This window comes from Suillus clintonianus (genome assembly GCF_016758775.1).
Source record: "Suillus clintonianus strain FC179 chromosome Unknown DEU56scaffold_42, whole genome shotgun sequence".
NCBI lineage: Eukaryota > Fungi > Basidiomycota > Agaricomycetes > Boletales > Suillaceae > Suillus > Suillus clintonianus.
Window position 1 is genome coordinate 136,540 of NW_024539266.1, and position 14,690 is coordinate 151,229.

Below are 14,690 nucleotides of genomic sequence, written 5' to 3' on the forward strand. Positions count from 1 at the left end.
AGCTGTTCAGCGACCAGAATAAGCAGACCTTCCCCCGTCGGGGGCGGAACGGCTGGGGACCTACTAGTCTGATTTCATGTTTCGGATTACAAGACGAACTACGGCAATACTATGTGGTACGTACGTTGTATCAGATCTTTTTTTGTGAAATCAATATGCTCTGACCAACCTGGAGCCTGAGTGACTGTATGGCATAGTGCTACAGCTACTCTCGCTTCCGGCCGGCCGGCAAGTTGTTCAAGTTATACCCAGTATTTCAAACCCTGATTATCCGCGGTAACCCAATTATCAGCTAAGTTATCTTTACTCAATAAACCTACACTGGATAACCTTCTTACCGTACCTCGAGGCGTCGGTAGGTTTCAGCCGGTCTAGCTCAAGTCTATTTGTTTGATTGTCGCTATCTACCAGTCAATTGTGTACCTCAGACTCTGAGTGAAACTTCTCAACTTCGCTATTGAATTTATTGTTCTTTCGCATCGTAGTTTCCATTTCAGGCGAACTGATTCTGATATTAGGATCGAGAACAATCTAATTTTGCCCTCTGATAGCGTTTCGCGTCTCTTGAGTGTGCAAGTTTGAACCCTTAACTAGAATAGTCCCTTATCTTATCTCGTTATCTCGGGCCAGTCTTGCAAATTCGCGTCTGCGCCGTAGGTTATCTGCTATATTTCATATCATGGTTCTAATGGTTGGTGAGTCCTCACATTCAAAATTGACTTAATTCCTCCGCATAGTCCGCAGCTGGTCCTGTATTCGTAGTTGGACAGTATTCTCCAAGGCGTACGCTCCATGTTGGTTTTCCATGAGAAGCCACATCATATCAGATCTTGACATTTGGACTCGAACGACCGTGCACGGGCTTGGAGTCGTGACCTGACCGCTACCGCTACCTATTAACATTTATAAGTTACACGCGGGATGGACTCAAGAGCTCTATCCGCAGCTTCAATGTACGAGACAGATTATCACATTAAATATGACGCGGAGTATCGTTTGTGCTCGACGCCATTACTCCTGAAGGAATCATTCAACACTTGCCCCGTAGGCGTCCGAGGTGGAGGTACCGCGCCAACAGTAGCAATACAACAGCACACATAATGATGCCGCCTAGACAAGATCAACACACACAAAGACCGCGCATTTGATAAACGTGCCTGCATAATAACCGGCTTCGGCAAACCCTCCTGACGCGGTACTGATGGCGCCTGATATTGGAGGACCCGCAATGGCTCCAAGGGCAGCAAGGGACATGAACATCCCCACTCGGCGCCCTGCATCCTCAATCTTTCCCATTGCCAGGGCAGCTACAGTGAAGAGAGCTAAAAATCCTCCTGTGGAGAACCTAAATGGGATGAGTTGGCAGCCAGTCATGAACAAGTGCCGCGCATACCCGTATAGGCAGGATATTACAATGAGCTGTGTCTCATTTTTAGCAAATGGCCAGGCGAATGTCATAATCCCCGCTACAGCAGTGAAAGCTGCCATGGTGTTGAGTGCACCTGACAGTCAAAATATTAGCTTGTGTTCCCGCCTACAATTGGTTGGCGAGACATACCAACTTTATCTGTTATTAGGCCAGCCGACACACGTCCAAACGTAGATGACGCATTGGCGATGGCGAGAATATAGAACGAAAAGTCCTTGGAGACGCCAATTGCGGTGGCGCTCACGGATATATATGTAAGCTCTGTCGAAATAAATTTAGAACATCAGGAAGGCTACAGGGATAATCGTTACGACCACACCTGTATAAAGTCCTAAAAACGCCAGTATCCCTGAAATGCAAAAGATAGAATATGCGGCGTTGCGGAATACTTCAAGGTTAAAGAGTCCCCCGCGAACATCAACGGGTGGAAGTCGTCGTTTGAGTAACTTGAGAAAATGTGTCGGTAAATTAGACATCAAAGGCGCTGGCGACATACCATATTGCCCATCCCCAGGGTAGCAATCAGAATAAATCCAAATACACGGACAGTCCACTTAAATCTGAAATTGCATAAGTGAATATAAATTGTCCATGATCGTCAAACGAACCCGATTAGTGGAATCAAACTTTGGGCCACTACAGGGAACACAGTGCTGCCGCACGAAGCCCCGATGGCGGTGAGTGACACAGCAAGGCCACGTTTCCTGTAGAACCAATGCGAGACGACGATAAGTGCGGGGCCAACTATGATACCACAGCACACTCCAATACCGAGACCTTGCACGAGGAAGAACTGCAGGTATTGTGTGCATTCTGCGATTAGGAAGGTGCACATGACAAGGACACAGCTAGCAGCGAAGCACGGTATTTTGAAGTATCCCAGGTCAAACAGTCGTCCCGTCACAAGCGCTGGAAGGTACACGAGCGCGTACTAGAAGAACATGTGAGTTAAGCAAGTTTACCGAAACGTGAGTTAGACATGCCTGCACAGAACCGATCCACGCTCTGGAGAATATACGTTATACGATAAATGAGTTGCAATGTATCAAACAAACCCAGCACCTTACATGGCTGAAGGAGAAGTGTGACGTAGTAAATTTTCCTCGTAATAAGCTTGGAAGACCTGAAAAAGGAGAATTGTAAGATCTGCGAATGTGTGGTGACAAAACATTACTTACACCCCATGAATTGCATAAACCAAATCTGGTGGAATATCTTGACCTTAATTGCGGGGAAGAAACTGAGAAAACTCACGTAGAAAATAACACCAAATTGGCACTGTAATTCGTCAACGTCAGTGGTGATTTCAAAGAATTAAACACGTAGTAGCACTCACGCAACAACAACCAGCCACGCAGTCAATCCTCCATCAGGTGGTTCACCAAGATGTGTTACAGACTTCTCAGAAGTCTGTGTTTCCTGGTTGTCTGGGGGGGTTGCTCTCGTCTTACACACATCATAGTAAGACAAGGTATCGCGTGCGAACTCGGTGCCCTTCAAAGCCTCTGCGCTTAGGGACTTCTCGGACATAGTTTGTCCTGCCAGTTTTGCACAGAGAAAAAAGTCAGAATCAACAAAGTATGGAGGGAAACGGAATGATTACAAGTATGTTCAAGTCATCCGGCCGTTATGTATAAATGCGAAATTCTCCCGTTTCTTGGTTCCCAAAGGTATTTTCAAAATCCCGATGAGGGTTAGTATTTCGTTCGACCACCCATACTGGTTGAGCTAGGGCCATAGCAATCTAGAAAATGATGACGTGATGACGGCATTGGACTGGCGGGCACTCAAAGTCCCTGCCAGTGTACCTATGCAACCGAGAGTGTCTTGAACTCTGGGAATCAAACTGGCTGAGACCCGAGCTGTTAATGATCACGGTGTTCAACCAACGGCTCGGGGTCCCAGACTTTCTGACCACTAACCGTCACTGTTGAACCCTCTCCCACGTGTCCACTTGGAGTACGGATCAAAGTCGTCATCTGTGTTCATTGCCATTTGGAAAACCTAACAGGTGTTGAAATCGGCAAGTCAGTGATCCGCGGTCCTCCTAGTGTCAACAGCATCTGAGATCTAACAAACTTTGTAACACTTCTGAGTGGCACCGTAAGCTTCCTGATGCCTTCACGAGATAATATTGAGCCGGAGTTATAAGTTCTCGGTGCACGCCGATGTCGTCTCAACGCCCATGCATGCAATGGAATCAGTGCGTGATTACGGCATTACGGCCAGTGAGGTAGGTGTGAAATTTAAAGTGAGGATGTGGGATATAGTTCTTTCTTGCTAGGCTCAAGTTGAACGTCGAGCGTTACAACAGCTCGGAGTTTCAAGCCATCTTGGTATGAGTAGCAAGTCCCTTTCTAATTCTTTTGTGGCATCACGCTAAATCACAGCTGCAAATTGCACTGGTAAGAATAAGCTAACTGAACATTTATGTATACTTACAGATCTCGTGCCCGCCTTCAACCTGCATCGAAGTTGCGCCTATGAGCCAGTCATCAGCTCGGGCCGGAATAAGATGGCCAAAATGTTCTTCCGGTTTGGTCGTAACACGTCTTTCACAAATTCCGCGGACAGCAAATAAAAAGCCGAACGATTACCTACGCATAGGTAACGAAGACACCAACCCAGGTGGTGATCAATCAGGGATGCTGTAAGCAGGCAATCTCCGGCGAAGATGCATCCTCTGCCACAACAGGAATGCGCGTGACGGGAAGATGGAAGCTGAAGATATGAGGATGGTAGTATGATTATTAAGAGTTGAATCAGCCAAAGCTCGCCACCAAGTGATGACCGTCGATACTGCGGTCACAATGGCCAGGAAGACGGCGTTGGCAACGGCGTAGACGAGGGTTGGAACCCTTGCTGAAAAGATCATGCTTGATTGGGAGAGCTGTGCGTGGAGTCTGGACGCAGGGCTTGCAATTCCAAATACAGATATTCGTATCCACATCATGTATGCAGGCTCAGACGATGGTGAAGGGTTGGAGATGAATTCACAACACCTTGTGGTAATCGCATTGCTAGGCATTCGACTCAGATACACAATACCAGAATAAATCAATGGCACACAGAGCCGACCTATAACCAAGGATGTCGATGGCCGAGGATTCTGATACAGCAAGAAAGCTAGTATCAACGGCAAACATGATGATGGACCTGCTATTCGGCTGTTCTTTTGTGCAATAATGAACGCCCTGCAGAACAATGAGGTAAGTAGGGAACTTCGTTAGTACGAGAGAAACACAACTAAAGAAAAGTTACACCATCATGGAATCTAGCCTACACCCTTCGAGGTTTTCCGTAATGCTGTTCCAATTGCTACACAATATAATTGAAGTCACTGCGCCACTGGACCTGAAACCAACCAGATCTACGAGTCTTCAAGACAGTCCGTGAGAACTAACAGCTTTCCCCTTTGCCTATATATCGTTGCCCGCGAAGCACCAGTGGGCGTCAGAGCGAATCCGCTGACAGGTCGGGTCCAGCATCACTGACCTGCCACACGCCAAGAGTCCAGGTGTGCGAACAGGAAGGGCAGGGAGGGTTTGACGTTTATTGGAAGTGGGCTATCAGGTTCAAACCTCCAATGGTGCGCCCATAGTATGTCACATACTCCGGGTTCAAGACGTGTTTGCGGGAAACGGTCCGATTGGTACCCATGACGCCTAAGATCTGGAACCGTGCTGTTCACCGTCTGTGGTAGTTAGAGGAACGACTTGGAGAAGCTTGCAAGGAGATGGATGACCGTAGAAGTAAAGAAAGCTTGCCATGAGCTGGGTGAATAAATTCTGCGCAAAAATCGCAATTGCTACATATGGACCTAGTTTATTTGACGAAAGCTTCTGATCCAAACAACGCCTAACATAAATAGCGTTCGCGAGGGTGATAGTGATTGACATGAACAACTGATAATATTCAAAGTCGATCTTGTTTAGATTTTGATACTTGTCACCTTCCGCAGGACCCTAGCACAAAATGCAGGAACCGTAATAATCAGGGGCTGACAACTTCTTCACTTTTGACCATCCTCTCAAGCATGTCGCTGGCCACCGTCCTAAGCTCTTTCACAGCAGCAGCGGCCCCCTCTACCTGCTCTACCTGCTCTGGGTCTCTGCTCTCCAGTGTTTCGAGAGTATAGCCCACATCTCTGATGAGCTGCTCGAGATCGTATGTCAAAGCAACCCGCATGTACTTTTTCGTACCTTCCACAAGGGCGGGAAGGAGCTCGAAACAGTGTATGTCGTCAGCTATATTGTATGTATTCATCCATGCAATCCTCATTGTGTCCCACCACTGCTGGTCTGTGATAGAATCGAGCGCTGTTGGCGACAACTGTTCAGGTGCGATGAGGAGGAGGATGCCAGCTAGGTAGAATTCATGCGGCATGAAGCGGACCTCTGTAATCATGCTAATGCACCGGTCTATATGGTGATCCCCAAATAAATGGGAGTGCCAGTTGGAATTCCTCGCGAGGGCAAAAACCAGCTCGAGATAGCACGAGTTGAGGTCATCATCGAAAATGTGGTCAGGGCCATCATCGGCAGGTGTTGCACCTGGTCGCGGACAAACGACGGTCAGAATAGCGGGGGAGAGCTCGGTCAAAACTATGTCCCGCAAGCTCGCATCATCAATCGCATGAATTGATGCCATGTCTTGTCGGACGCTGTGAACAGCGCGAAGAGCGGCGTGACGTAAACTGTCAGGCATGTCAACGTCCATGCAGGCGATAAGGCTCTCGATGAACAGATGTTGTTTAGCGGGGCTGCAGCGAGTCCCCAAGCCATCCAGTAGCAAAAGGATGTCATATGCGGTCTCGTGGTCGTCGGAATTAATATAGTCGAGGTAGTCCACTAACCAGTCGAAGTTTTCTGGCGAGTGGACATCATTTATCCACCAGAACTGCCTATTCCACAACTGGGCAGGGTCCCGAGAAACTTTGGCAGCAGCGAACGTGAAACGCAGAGCATCTCGCAGAGCTTTGAGCAAATACCAGGGATAATGTTCGGATGACCTCACTCGTGAACAAACCTTCCTGCACACGTCCAGGTTCTGCATCGTGTGGGATGAAGCAACATAGTGACGTTGAGCGGGCTCGAGAATGGGACAGATAATGTCCAGGAGTTTCCATGCCCGTCGTGCGACTCCTGTGGTGTCTTTGTCGACATCGCCTCCATCACACGCCCAGAGAACCTTTTGGAACTGCGTCACAAGGGGCTGCACGAGTTGAGGCAGAGCAGCACTACACAACTTCATTGTCAATGATCGCAGAAAAAGCACCAAATAAATCAATGGCACCTTTTATCAATCCGAACTATGTCCTTCTTGTCAAACTGAACCCCGATCATGACGCAAGCGAGAAGAGTGCAATTGGCGATGATTTGGTTCGACGGAGTGGATGGAGAGCTTAGCAGGTTTGATATCACTGCTATAGCGAGTTCTTCTACATCTTGATTCACTCGTCCGGTAACGAAATGGTAAGGAAGAGAATGTGACAGCCACTCCAAGACAGAGTCGGGACAACCCTCCCACAGTAGACGATAGAATGGAATATTAAAATCGTCATCTTTCGGAGGACAAAGATTCATAGTTATGGGAAGCACCACCATGTTGCCGGCTGAATAAATGTTCCTCCGGCGTATTTGAAAAAACACCTCGTAGTCTCTTTCCCGTTGGCCAAGAAATTCACCATAGCCAGGAGATGCCTGAAGAACACGGCCGCAGTATAGATGACTCAGAGCCATTATACAAACCGAGGCCTTTTCCTTCAACGACGGTACAATTTGGTCCTGAATATCGACGCAGCTTGTAAAAATATCATACAGCTGAGGCAGCATGTCTGACACGTCAAGATCCAGGGGCCATTCGACGTGTGGAACAAGGCTGGCAGCGGCGAGGAACACTTCAGGATCCGTAGACGTCTCGAGGAGCCACTTGATGCTACGTGCTTCCAGACCGGCAGTGGGTATGGAAAGGAGGTCGAGAGCGAGGGTGCATTCATCCGCCGCCAAAATGCCCAGGTTTTGGTCGACCGGTTGTCTTTCCGAGTCCACCACCTTTGTCGAAGAGCGCGGAACTAAAGAACGCAGCCCGTTATGAAGCATGGCGAATAACTGATGAAGAGATCGCCATGCCAATGCGCCGACCGCACGAACAGGGCCTGGAGAATGAAATAAGTACTGGTTATGTTGTGTGATAGTATATAAGGACGTCACCTCTCAATAATTCAGACAATTGGGTCCATATCGATCTGACGGTGCCAAGCAATCGCCGCAGCACAACTGACAAGAAAAGGTCAAACCCTGTGGACACGAAAGAAACGTAGCTCACCGTGCGCCGACGTCGTGAGCTGCTGGAAACACCTGGAGGCTGGTGTGAATATTAAGAGTAAAACTCCTGCAATGTTGATTCAGTCAGGAAACGACCATCAGAATTCACAAGATGATCTTACTGTCGATGCGCAACATGCGCAATATCGTCGATATTGGCGTTTGAAATGGACAGGCGGGAGATATTAAACATGCCATCACGGTCAGGGAATAGAACAGAAATCCGAAGACCGTTGTAGCAATGATGACCCAGGCGATGCTCGGTTGCTCGGTCCACATATTGGCGCCAAGCGCAATCCCAAAAAGAAGAAGGGAGATCTGAAGTAAGACCGGAAAGGATTGCACGACAGCGTCAAAATACCATGTGATGACGCCGTCGAACGTCTCTTGCCTGCGCTTTCCTCGTTCCTCTTGCGAGCCGCGGCCATATCTGTTCGACTTGTAGTACCCAAGCCACTGTTTGCCTAGTACGGCCCCGAAAGCAGCAAGCAAGCTCATGGACAAGCTTGCGTATGCGATCATTTGGATCCAAATAGTCGTTGTCGACGGCGACCACGTAGATGCGGGCACAGAGCCCGCTTCAGCAAGGTTGCCGAGCCCAATCTGTACAAGCTGCGCGAGAAGAGCATGCGTGGTGTCGTTGGGGTCGGGACTGAGATTAGACTCCATCGCTACGATAAAAGATGTGCTGACGGCGGAGAAAAGACCAGACTGATCAAACATCAATCTCAAAGTGAGTTGAAGATAATCATGCGACACGCACGAAGACCAAGACAATGTCCATATCACTAGTGTATCGCTCAAGGAACTCGCCGTCGTGTTCCTCTGCGACTCTCTTGTACACCCCCCAGAAACGAGAGCGATGGTCCTTGCCGCCCTTCGACGCAATCGTCGAGTCCTGGAGAACATCCAAAACTTGTTTCATGACACTTGCTCTGCGTGCAGGACGTTGTCAGCTACGAGCGCTCGACTGATTTTTCGCTCACAATTCGCTTAGAGTTGGCTGGTCTTTCTCCGCGTCCTTCTTCTCCATGTCCTTCTCCGCCATGTCCTTCTCCCCCTCGCTGAGACAACACATAAGCTTATTTGATATCGACATTGATAGGGACTTACGGAGCTAAATCGCCGTCTGATACAACATTCAAGTTGGGCGTACTTTCCTGTACATGAAGTTCTGATTGTTGGGAACGCCCGATATTTGAGCTGCAGTTCTGGTGAATAGGAACACAGAAGCGCCAGGGCAGAAACACTTACATCCCTGGTGGCAGCACCGCCGAAGGTTCACCCTTTTTCTCATCCCTATCTTGCTGTTAGGTGGGTGGCAGATTCCATGAAGTCGCAACTTACTCATTTGTGGGTCCTACGGTGTCATTTTGCGGGGGAGGCTGTTCATCATTGTGAGCGCGCTGATCCTCAGCGTCGTCAGCGCCTAATGCTTTTGACATGAGATACGCGTATTGGATCCCAAGTAAACCCAGTGAGATTTGGGAAGAGTATGAGGTGAGTGGGCAGGGAGGAGTGGTGGTACACACCAAGCGACTTGGGCGATGCGAGGCGGTGCGACCATAACGAACACGTGCCTGACAGCGTACGTTGACGTTGGGGGCGCTCCCTTCAGTAGTAGACTGCAAGATCAGTCCTGCATAAATATAGTCAGACCGAAAGAAGAAAGTTTGCCACTCTATTACGTAGCGAGGCACGGGCGGAGGAAATAGAGTTAAATCTTTGAGGTGAACAATAGGTGTGACGTTTGCACCTCTTCTTCTGCTGCGTCGACCGTCCTCATCACGCGCTTCGTCGACTTAGCCTTTCTTTCCCCACCCTCCTCTCCCTGATTTCGTTGCGCGGAAGCGCAAACGAATGCCTTGCTAACTCTTTATGTCTACCATTGGGCCCTGAAGGGGCAAATTAGCCAAATTCCAGCGAGGCGGCCCACCCGCCCTCGCAGCTCACCTCTTTCGCTTAGGTGAAAGCCCTTTCGAGGCCGGTGGACACTGCGTACCCTCGCCCGGAATCCTTGTCGTCGTCTCCTCCCCGAAAACGATCTTGTACAAACGTAGTACATCCATTCGACAATTATTTTGAATTCAGTTGTTTTCTCCTCCGCACTAACGGTCTCGCCAATGTGAACCTCAAAGACTAGCTGGCGCAACATACACTTGATATTCGACGTTCACGCAAGGCATCCACCCAAAAGGCTACCCGCTTTTGGCATCGTAGAAAGCAACGAGCCCAAGGGCGGCCAAAGGGGTGAAGGTGTTGGCATCGAGCCAGACGTCGTGTAGCAAATGAAGTCCAAGGTATAGCACGTTCAAGTTGGATAAGATGCAGATGACTCATAAGTCCAAAGTTCAAACCGCCAAAGTTGCAAGTTGTTTTGGATGGACCGATACCTCAGTCCTATCTGACGGAAATGACTGCGTCATTCAACGCTTTGGTGACGGGCACCAGACAAGGTGGGGCGTGTCCCAAATATGGTCATGGAAGGGCATCGAGCGGATCCAAACCTATCTCTTGCTTGTTATTGTTGAATTGGTATGCCGCAATGGTTCCAGGCTGCGATCATACATGCTTCAACATTTGAGGGGCCCATGATCAGTGTCTTGGCCACTAGTAGAACAAGCAAGAGCTTTGATTGATCATTGATCCAATTCGCATGCACTTATCCATGCGACTTTGTTGATATTGTCGTACGGTCGACGGTGGACACTCTTGGAAGCTGAGTATGCCAAGAACCTTATAAGCCAAGTTGTCAATCCTTGCGAGTCACTTAGATGCTATTTGATGAGAGATAACCCGTCAGTGTATCACTACTAATCTATTAGAAGTGACTACGAGAAACTGACGTGAACCGCTAGATCAATTTGGGCGAGGGCACGCAGCGCCTTCGGATCCCGATCTGCGAGTCCTGTGCGAGAAAGTGAGCTGCGAGGGTGGGAGGGAATACCACCCTCGCAGGCCTAAGTGGACAGGTGACGTCTCAGTCCACACTCGTGCCAATATGCTATCTGCCGCACTCTAATAAATGTTCAATATAAATAGTGTAAGAACCCGAATTCTATCCCCAAAATTCCTGTTCATACGAAACTTCACATAGATTAGGGAGGCACACCTGAGTACAAATAATGTTCTACACATCCCTGCTCACCAAAACGTTTGTGTCTGCGGACTGCTCGGTATATTCTGTGGCACTACCCCACTTTGGGGAATTGACGTCGCCGACTGTGGAGCCTCCACTTCTTTCCGATACTCAATTTTCTCGACACGGACTTCGCCTTCCACGAGCTGATACACATACGTGACAACAACAGCGCCCTGAATGTCCATGAGTGCAAAGGATGGTGTTATTTCACTGAGGGTATCAATTCAGTCAGGCAATGCAGGTAAAACGATGCAAGGGCCGTACCCGTTGTGTGAACCTGTCCATGCACCAGTAGCGGACCCAGGGTTCACGAAGAAACGACCATCGTATTCAATTGCCTGGAAACTTGTTTGAAACATCAGAATATCAATTATCATGTAGAGGCTGCGGAGTCAACATACGTATGCGTATGCCCTGGAACGAGCACATCTACATCCATTTGCCGTGCCAATGCACTGAGTGCATCAAGATCACCATTCGGCACGCACTGGTGCCCATGAACCACTCCGATTCGTATTGGGGTATGAACTATGGTCACAGATGGCGGAAAGCTGGCGCTCTAGGTCGTCCGCATGTCAGTAATAACTCTACCGCATAGCATAAATAAAAAATAATCAGTTTGCACCTCATCATAGTCCCCTCGGACAACATATACATCCCCGGCTATGGTGCGCAGGTACTCATAGGTCTCGCGGTCGCAAACGTTCCCTGTGCAAAGGATCTGTTGAATTTTTCCTGGGACAAGTAGTTTCCGGAATTTGGCTGGGAGGTCGTGTGCGCGGTATGGGATGTGCAAGTCACCGATTATTAGGACAAGCACCATGTTGCACACAGCGCAGTGTCATATAGGAAGTTCAGCTTCAGGATAACTGTGGGAAAGTATTATATAAGCTACATGTTCATTAAGCCAAGCTGCCTCCTGCGGGAATGGCCCATTCATTATCTCCAGAATGGTACGCCGTTCAAGCACGAGGATATCTGATGCGTGCTTCAATACTCGGTTTGAAGGTTACCTCGAACCAGATATTGCGAGCGCCAATATCAAGGGACACCCTCACGATCAAAGAATCGCGCATCTTATCATCACCGTGCCACATAGATATGGACGAAAAATCAGGCCTGTGCGCCAGTCCCCCACAAAAAAAAAGACATTCCGATTCCAATAAAAGATTCACAACTCACTTATTGGCAGGCGAATCCGATCATGACTGTAAATTCCTCCTCTGGAGAGTCGGGACTCGGGAATCGTGCCGCATAGAAATGAATATGTTTCTCGGTAATATCCATGATGCTGCACGGAAAGATTAGCTTGCTAACCCCACTCAAGTGGTCCAATTTCAAACCAGGAATATTTAGCGGACGCCATTTCCGCGTATATCCGTCAGCCAGTCACAGTCAATCAACTAGTCATCGTCCATTCATCACGCATCACTCGTCAATACTATCCGAATAAACACTAACGTTTGGCAGAAAAACCGTAACCATCTGATCATAAGTTTATGCACATGGTCGTGGTTCCTTTACGCACTAGTAGCTAGTGTACTAAAAGTGTCTGACTTGCTTAATTCCTTCTTCTTGCACCACATCTTCTCCAAATTTCTCGCCAAAGCATAAACAATAGCTCCCACCACGAACCCTACGAACACGCCAACATCTCCACTGCCCCGCCTCGCCACTGGTCCTACATACCAAGCTTGTGACATGAACGGAACAAGAGCTCCACAGGCGCATGCGAAGGCCACGACTGCTGGTATACCGCTAGGCAAGAGATCATGCGAAGCCCAAGTCGTGATGGGATATTGATCCTCAGAAAACGAGGCTCGTCGGAATAACACATGTTCTGTGAGGATGATCGCAGCAAATGCTGATGACCAGTATCCAACGATATCTGCGAGATCAGCTTGTTAGACTGAATCACGGATACCGATATGTAGGACTCGTACCGAGGATTCCCACAAAAGTAGTGTAGAAACTTTTGGCGCCAATGATTGCCACCGGTATCAGACTTGAACGCAAATCATGAGCGTCGCTGAGGATGGGATACACTCAATGACACTCACATCCCCTCTGAGATGAGGATATATACCCATCTGGGTACCGCAGCAAAATACGTGGCAACAGCCATGAAACTAGTGCTGAACGTATACATCGTCGGTGCACAGGCGCTGGGTATGCTGAGAGCGACCAAAGCAGTCAGGATTTTTCCGAATACGCCAGCAGGTAGCAACACGCTGTATAACAAACCGCCAACGGAAGAACTATCTTGGAATCCTGCATTCCAAGCAGGCACACTCGGAGCTGCAGCTGCGAATGCAGCACCCAGAGCCTGACCAGTCAACTTTTCAAAAGGAGATTAGTGGTGACAATATGCCACAGGTAACGACATAAAGGGACTTACATTAGATACGAAAAATCCGAGGTACGTGTAAATAAAAATTCTCGCGCTATCAGGATGTTAAGGAGAGTCCGTAGTGATAGTGCAAGGAAGCTCAAGAAGTATCAGGACTATGGTATACGCCATAGTCAGGAATCATGGTACACCAGGTGACAATGTCAGATGCGAGAAAGGACGCAAAAGAGAGAATATTAGCGAGTGTTGCTGGAGGGGCGGGAACCGATAGGGTTTTGCATAGCTGGGGATAACCGACAGCCAGCATGGTGATGAAGGCAATTACATTCGGGATCCAGGAAATGCTTTCGTACCTATAAATCGAAATTCGGTCAGAATTCTAGATAATACATATTAATATTGGAGTGGTCCCACCAATGGATAACACGGTATCCACAGAAAGTGACCTTGAAACCTGTCATTTTGGTGCAGCACGAGTAATTTTGACATACCGCAAGAGATATTATACCAATGATGACAATTCCAAGATTATCATCAAGTTGAGAGGAGAAGCTAGCTATCGTTTGGCCACCGATGATGCAGTTCAAGATAAGGAAGCCTTCCAAGGAGAGAACATTCAAGACGGCCGGTATGATAGCACCAAAATATCTTGTTGTTCGTCAGCGAACGACGCTGGCGATCAGAAAACAAGTCGACCCACCCCCACGAGACCCTCGCTTGGACCATCGCACGCACACCGAGCTTTGGCCCGAAAACGGCACTAGCACACTATGAAGTCTCCAGGAACGCCCAGAGAAGAATAGTAATACCCACAAGAACGCTGGCAACAAGCAACATCTAGCTGACGGTCATTCACTGCAAACCGAGGTGTAATGAACCACGAGCACTCACACCAGGTTAACAATGAGGATGATAGCTATAGAGTCACGAACTCCGAGGGAAAAAAATGCAGGTCCAGTAGTGCCAGTGCTGAATCTGGAGGTGTTAGGTGATTGAGCGGAAAATACTGACATCAAAACAGAACTCAAAACGCACCCCAATATATTCATGTTAGACGAGAACCAAACAAAAAACATTTGGTACCACCGAGTCTCGAGACGTTCTTCTGCTGGGACCGGCGCGATGCTGATCAAAGTTCCAGGTAGCACTGTTATAAACAGATATCTGATATTGCAATATGCTCTCACTCACCCATGTGTTTCAATCCCAAACCGAGAAAGCAACTGAGTGGTACGTCTGAAGAATCCTGTATGATAGTGGTTGTCCCCCAGACCACCCCCCGCATGATCATTAGAGGATAAATCAGGTGTGGAATTGCAGATAGACTCTGCCTGTTTCCGCTCCGTTGTGCTAGACTGCATTGCGTGAGCAATAATCGACCTGAAGTACTAGTATCGGTTTGGTCAACGTACGACAACAGCATCAGTGAGGCTGGGAGTTGAT

The 14,690-nt window shown here is 48.4% G+C and overlaps 5 protein-coding genes across 5 annotated transcripts; all 5 read right to left on the minus strand.

The window, feature by feature from the left end:
- Positions 1-873: 873 nt before the first annotated feature.
- DEU56DRAFT_396370 (MFS general substrate transporter) lies at positions 874-3,292 on the minus strand. The gene is made up of 13 exons (XM_041346015.1): positions 3,033-3,292; positions 2,766-2,967; positions 2,684-2,707; positions 2,608-2,632; positions 2,497-2,552; positions 2,413-2,434; positions 2,038-2,360; positions 1,926-1,989; positions 1,749-1,875; positions 1,559-1,690; positions 1,394-1,502; positions 1,158-1,345; positions 874-1,110 (listed from the first exon to the last, which is right to left on the minus strand). The coding sequence occupies exons 2-13, from the start codon at positions 2,957-2,959 to the stop codon at positions 1,031-1,033; spliced, it is 1,344 nt and encodes a 447-aa protein (XP_041207752.1). The 5' UTR covers positions 2,960-2,967; positions 3,033-3,292; the 3' UTR covers positions 874-1,030.
- Positions 3,293-5,273: 1,981 nt separating this feature from the next.
- DEU56DRAFT_807570 (uncharacterized protein) lies at positions 5,274-6,892 on the minus strand. Its single transcript, XM_041353399.1, has 2 exons — positions 6,725-6,892; positions 5,274-6,668 (listed from the first exon to the last, which is right to left on the minus strand). Exons 1-2 carry the CDS (start codon positions 6,772-6,774, stop codon positions 5,423-5,425), a joined length of 1,296 nt encoding a protein of 431 aa, XP_041207753.1. The 5' UTR covers positions 6,775-6,892; the 3' UTR covers positions 5,274-5,422.
- An 840-nt stretch (positions 6,893-7,732) lies between these two features.
- Positions 7,733-8,714, minus strand: DEU56DRAFT_396426 (uncharacterized protein; the record flags this gene model as incomplete). Its single annotated transcript, XM_041346016.1, has 3 exons — positions 8,519-8,714; positions 7,878-8,466; positions 7,733-7,822 (listed from the first exon to the last, which is right to left on the minus strand). Coding segments are annotated over exons 1-3 (841 nt in total), but the record flags the coding sequence as incomplete, so codon positions are not given.
- Positions 8,715-10,755: 2,041 nt separating this feature from the next.
- On the minus strand, positions 10,756-11,721 carry DEU56DRAFT_807587 (Metallo-dependent phosphatase-like protein; the record flags this gene model as incomplete). Its single annotated transcript, XM_041353400.1, has 4 exons — positions 10,756-11,107; positions 11,162-11,242; positions 11,299-11,456; positions 11,523-11,721. Coding segments are annotated over 4 exons (646 nt in total), but the record flags the coding sequence as incomplete, so codon positions are not given.
- A 668-nt stretch (positions 11,722-12,389) lies between these two features.
- Positions 12,390-14,608, minus strand: DEU56DRAFT_949253 (uncharacterized protein; the record flags this gene model as incomplete). Its single annotated transcript, XM_041359099.1, has 10 exons — positions 12,390-12,785; positions 12,841-12,902; positions 12,958-13,235; positions 13,296-13,341; positions 13,573-13,600; positions 13,638-13,701; positions 13,739-13,895; positions 14,139-14,222; positions 14,283-14,372; positions 14,439-14,608. The coding sequence occupies 10 exons, from the start codon at positions 14,606-14,608 to the stop codon at positions 12,418-12,420; spliced, it is 1,347 nt and encodes a 448-aa protein (XP_041207756.1). The 3' UTR covers positions 12,390-12,417.
- Positions 14,609-14,690: the final 82 nt, after the last annotated feature.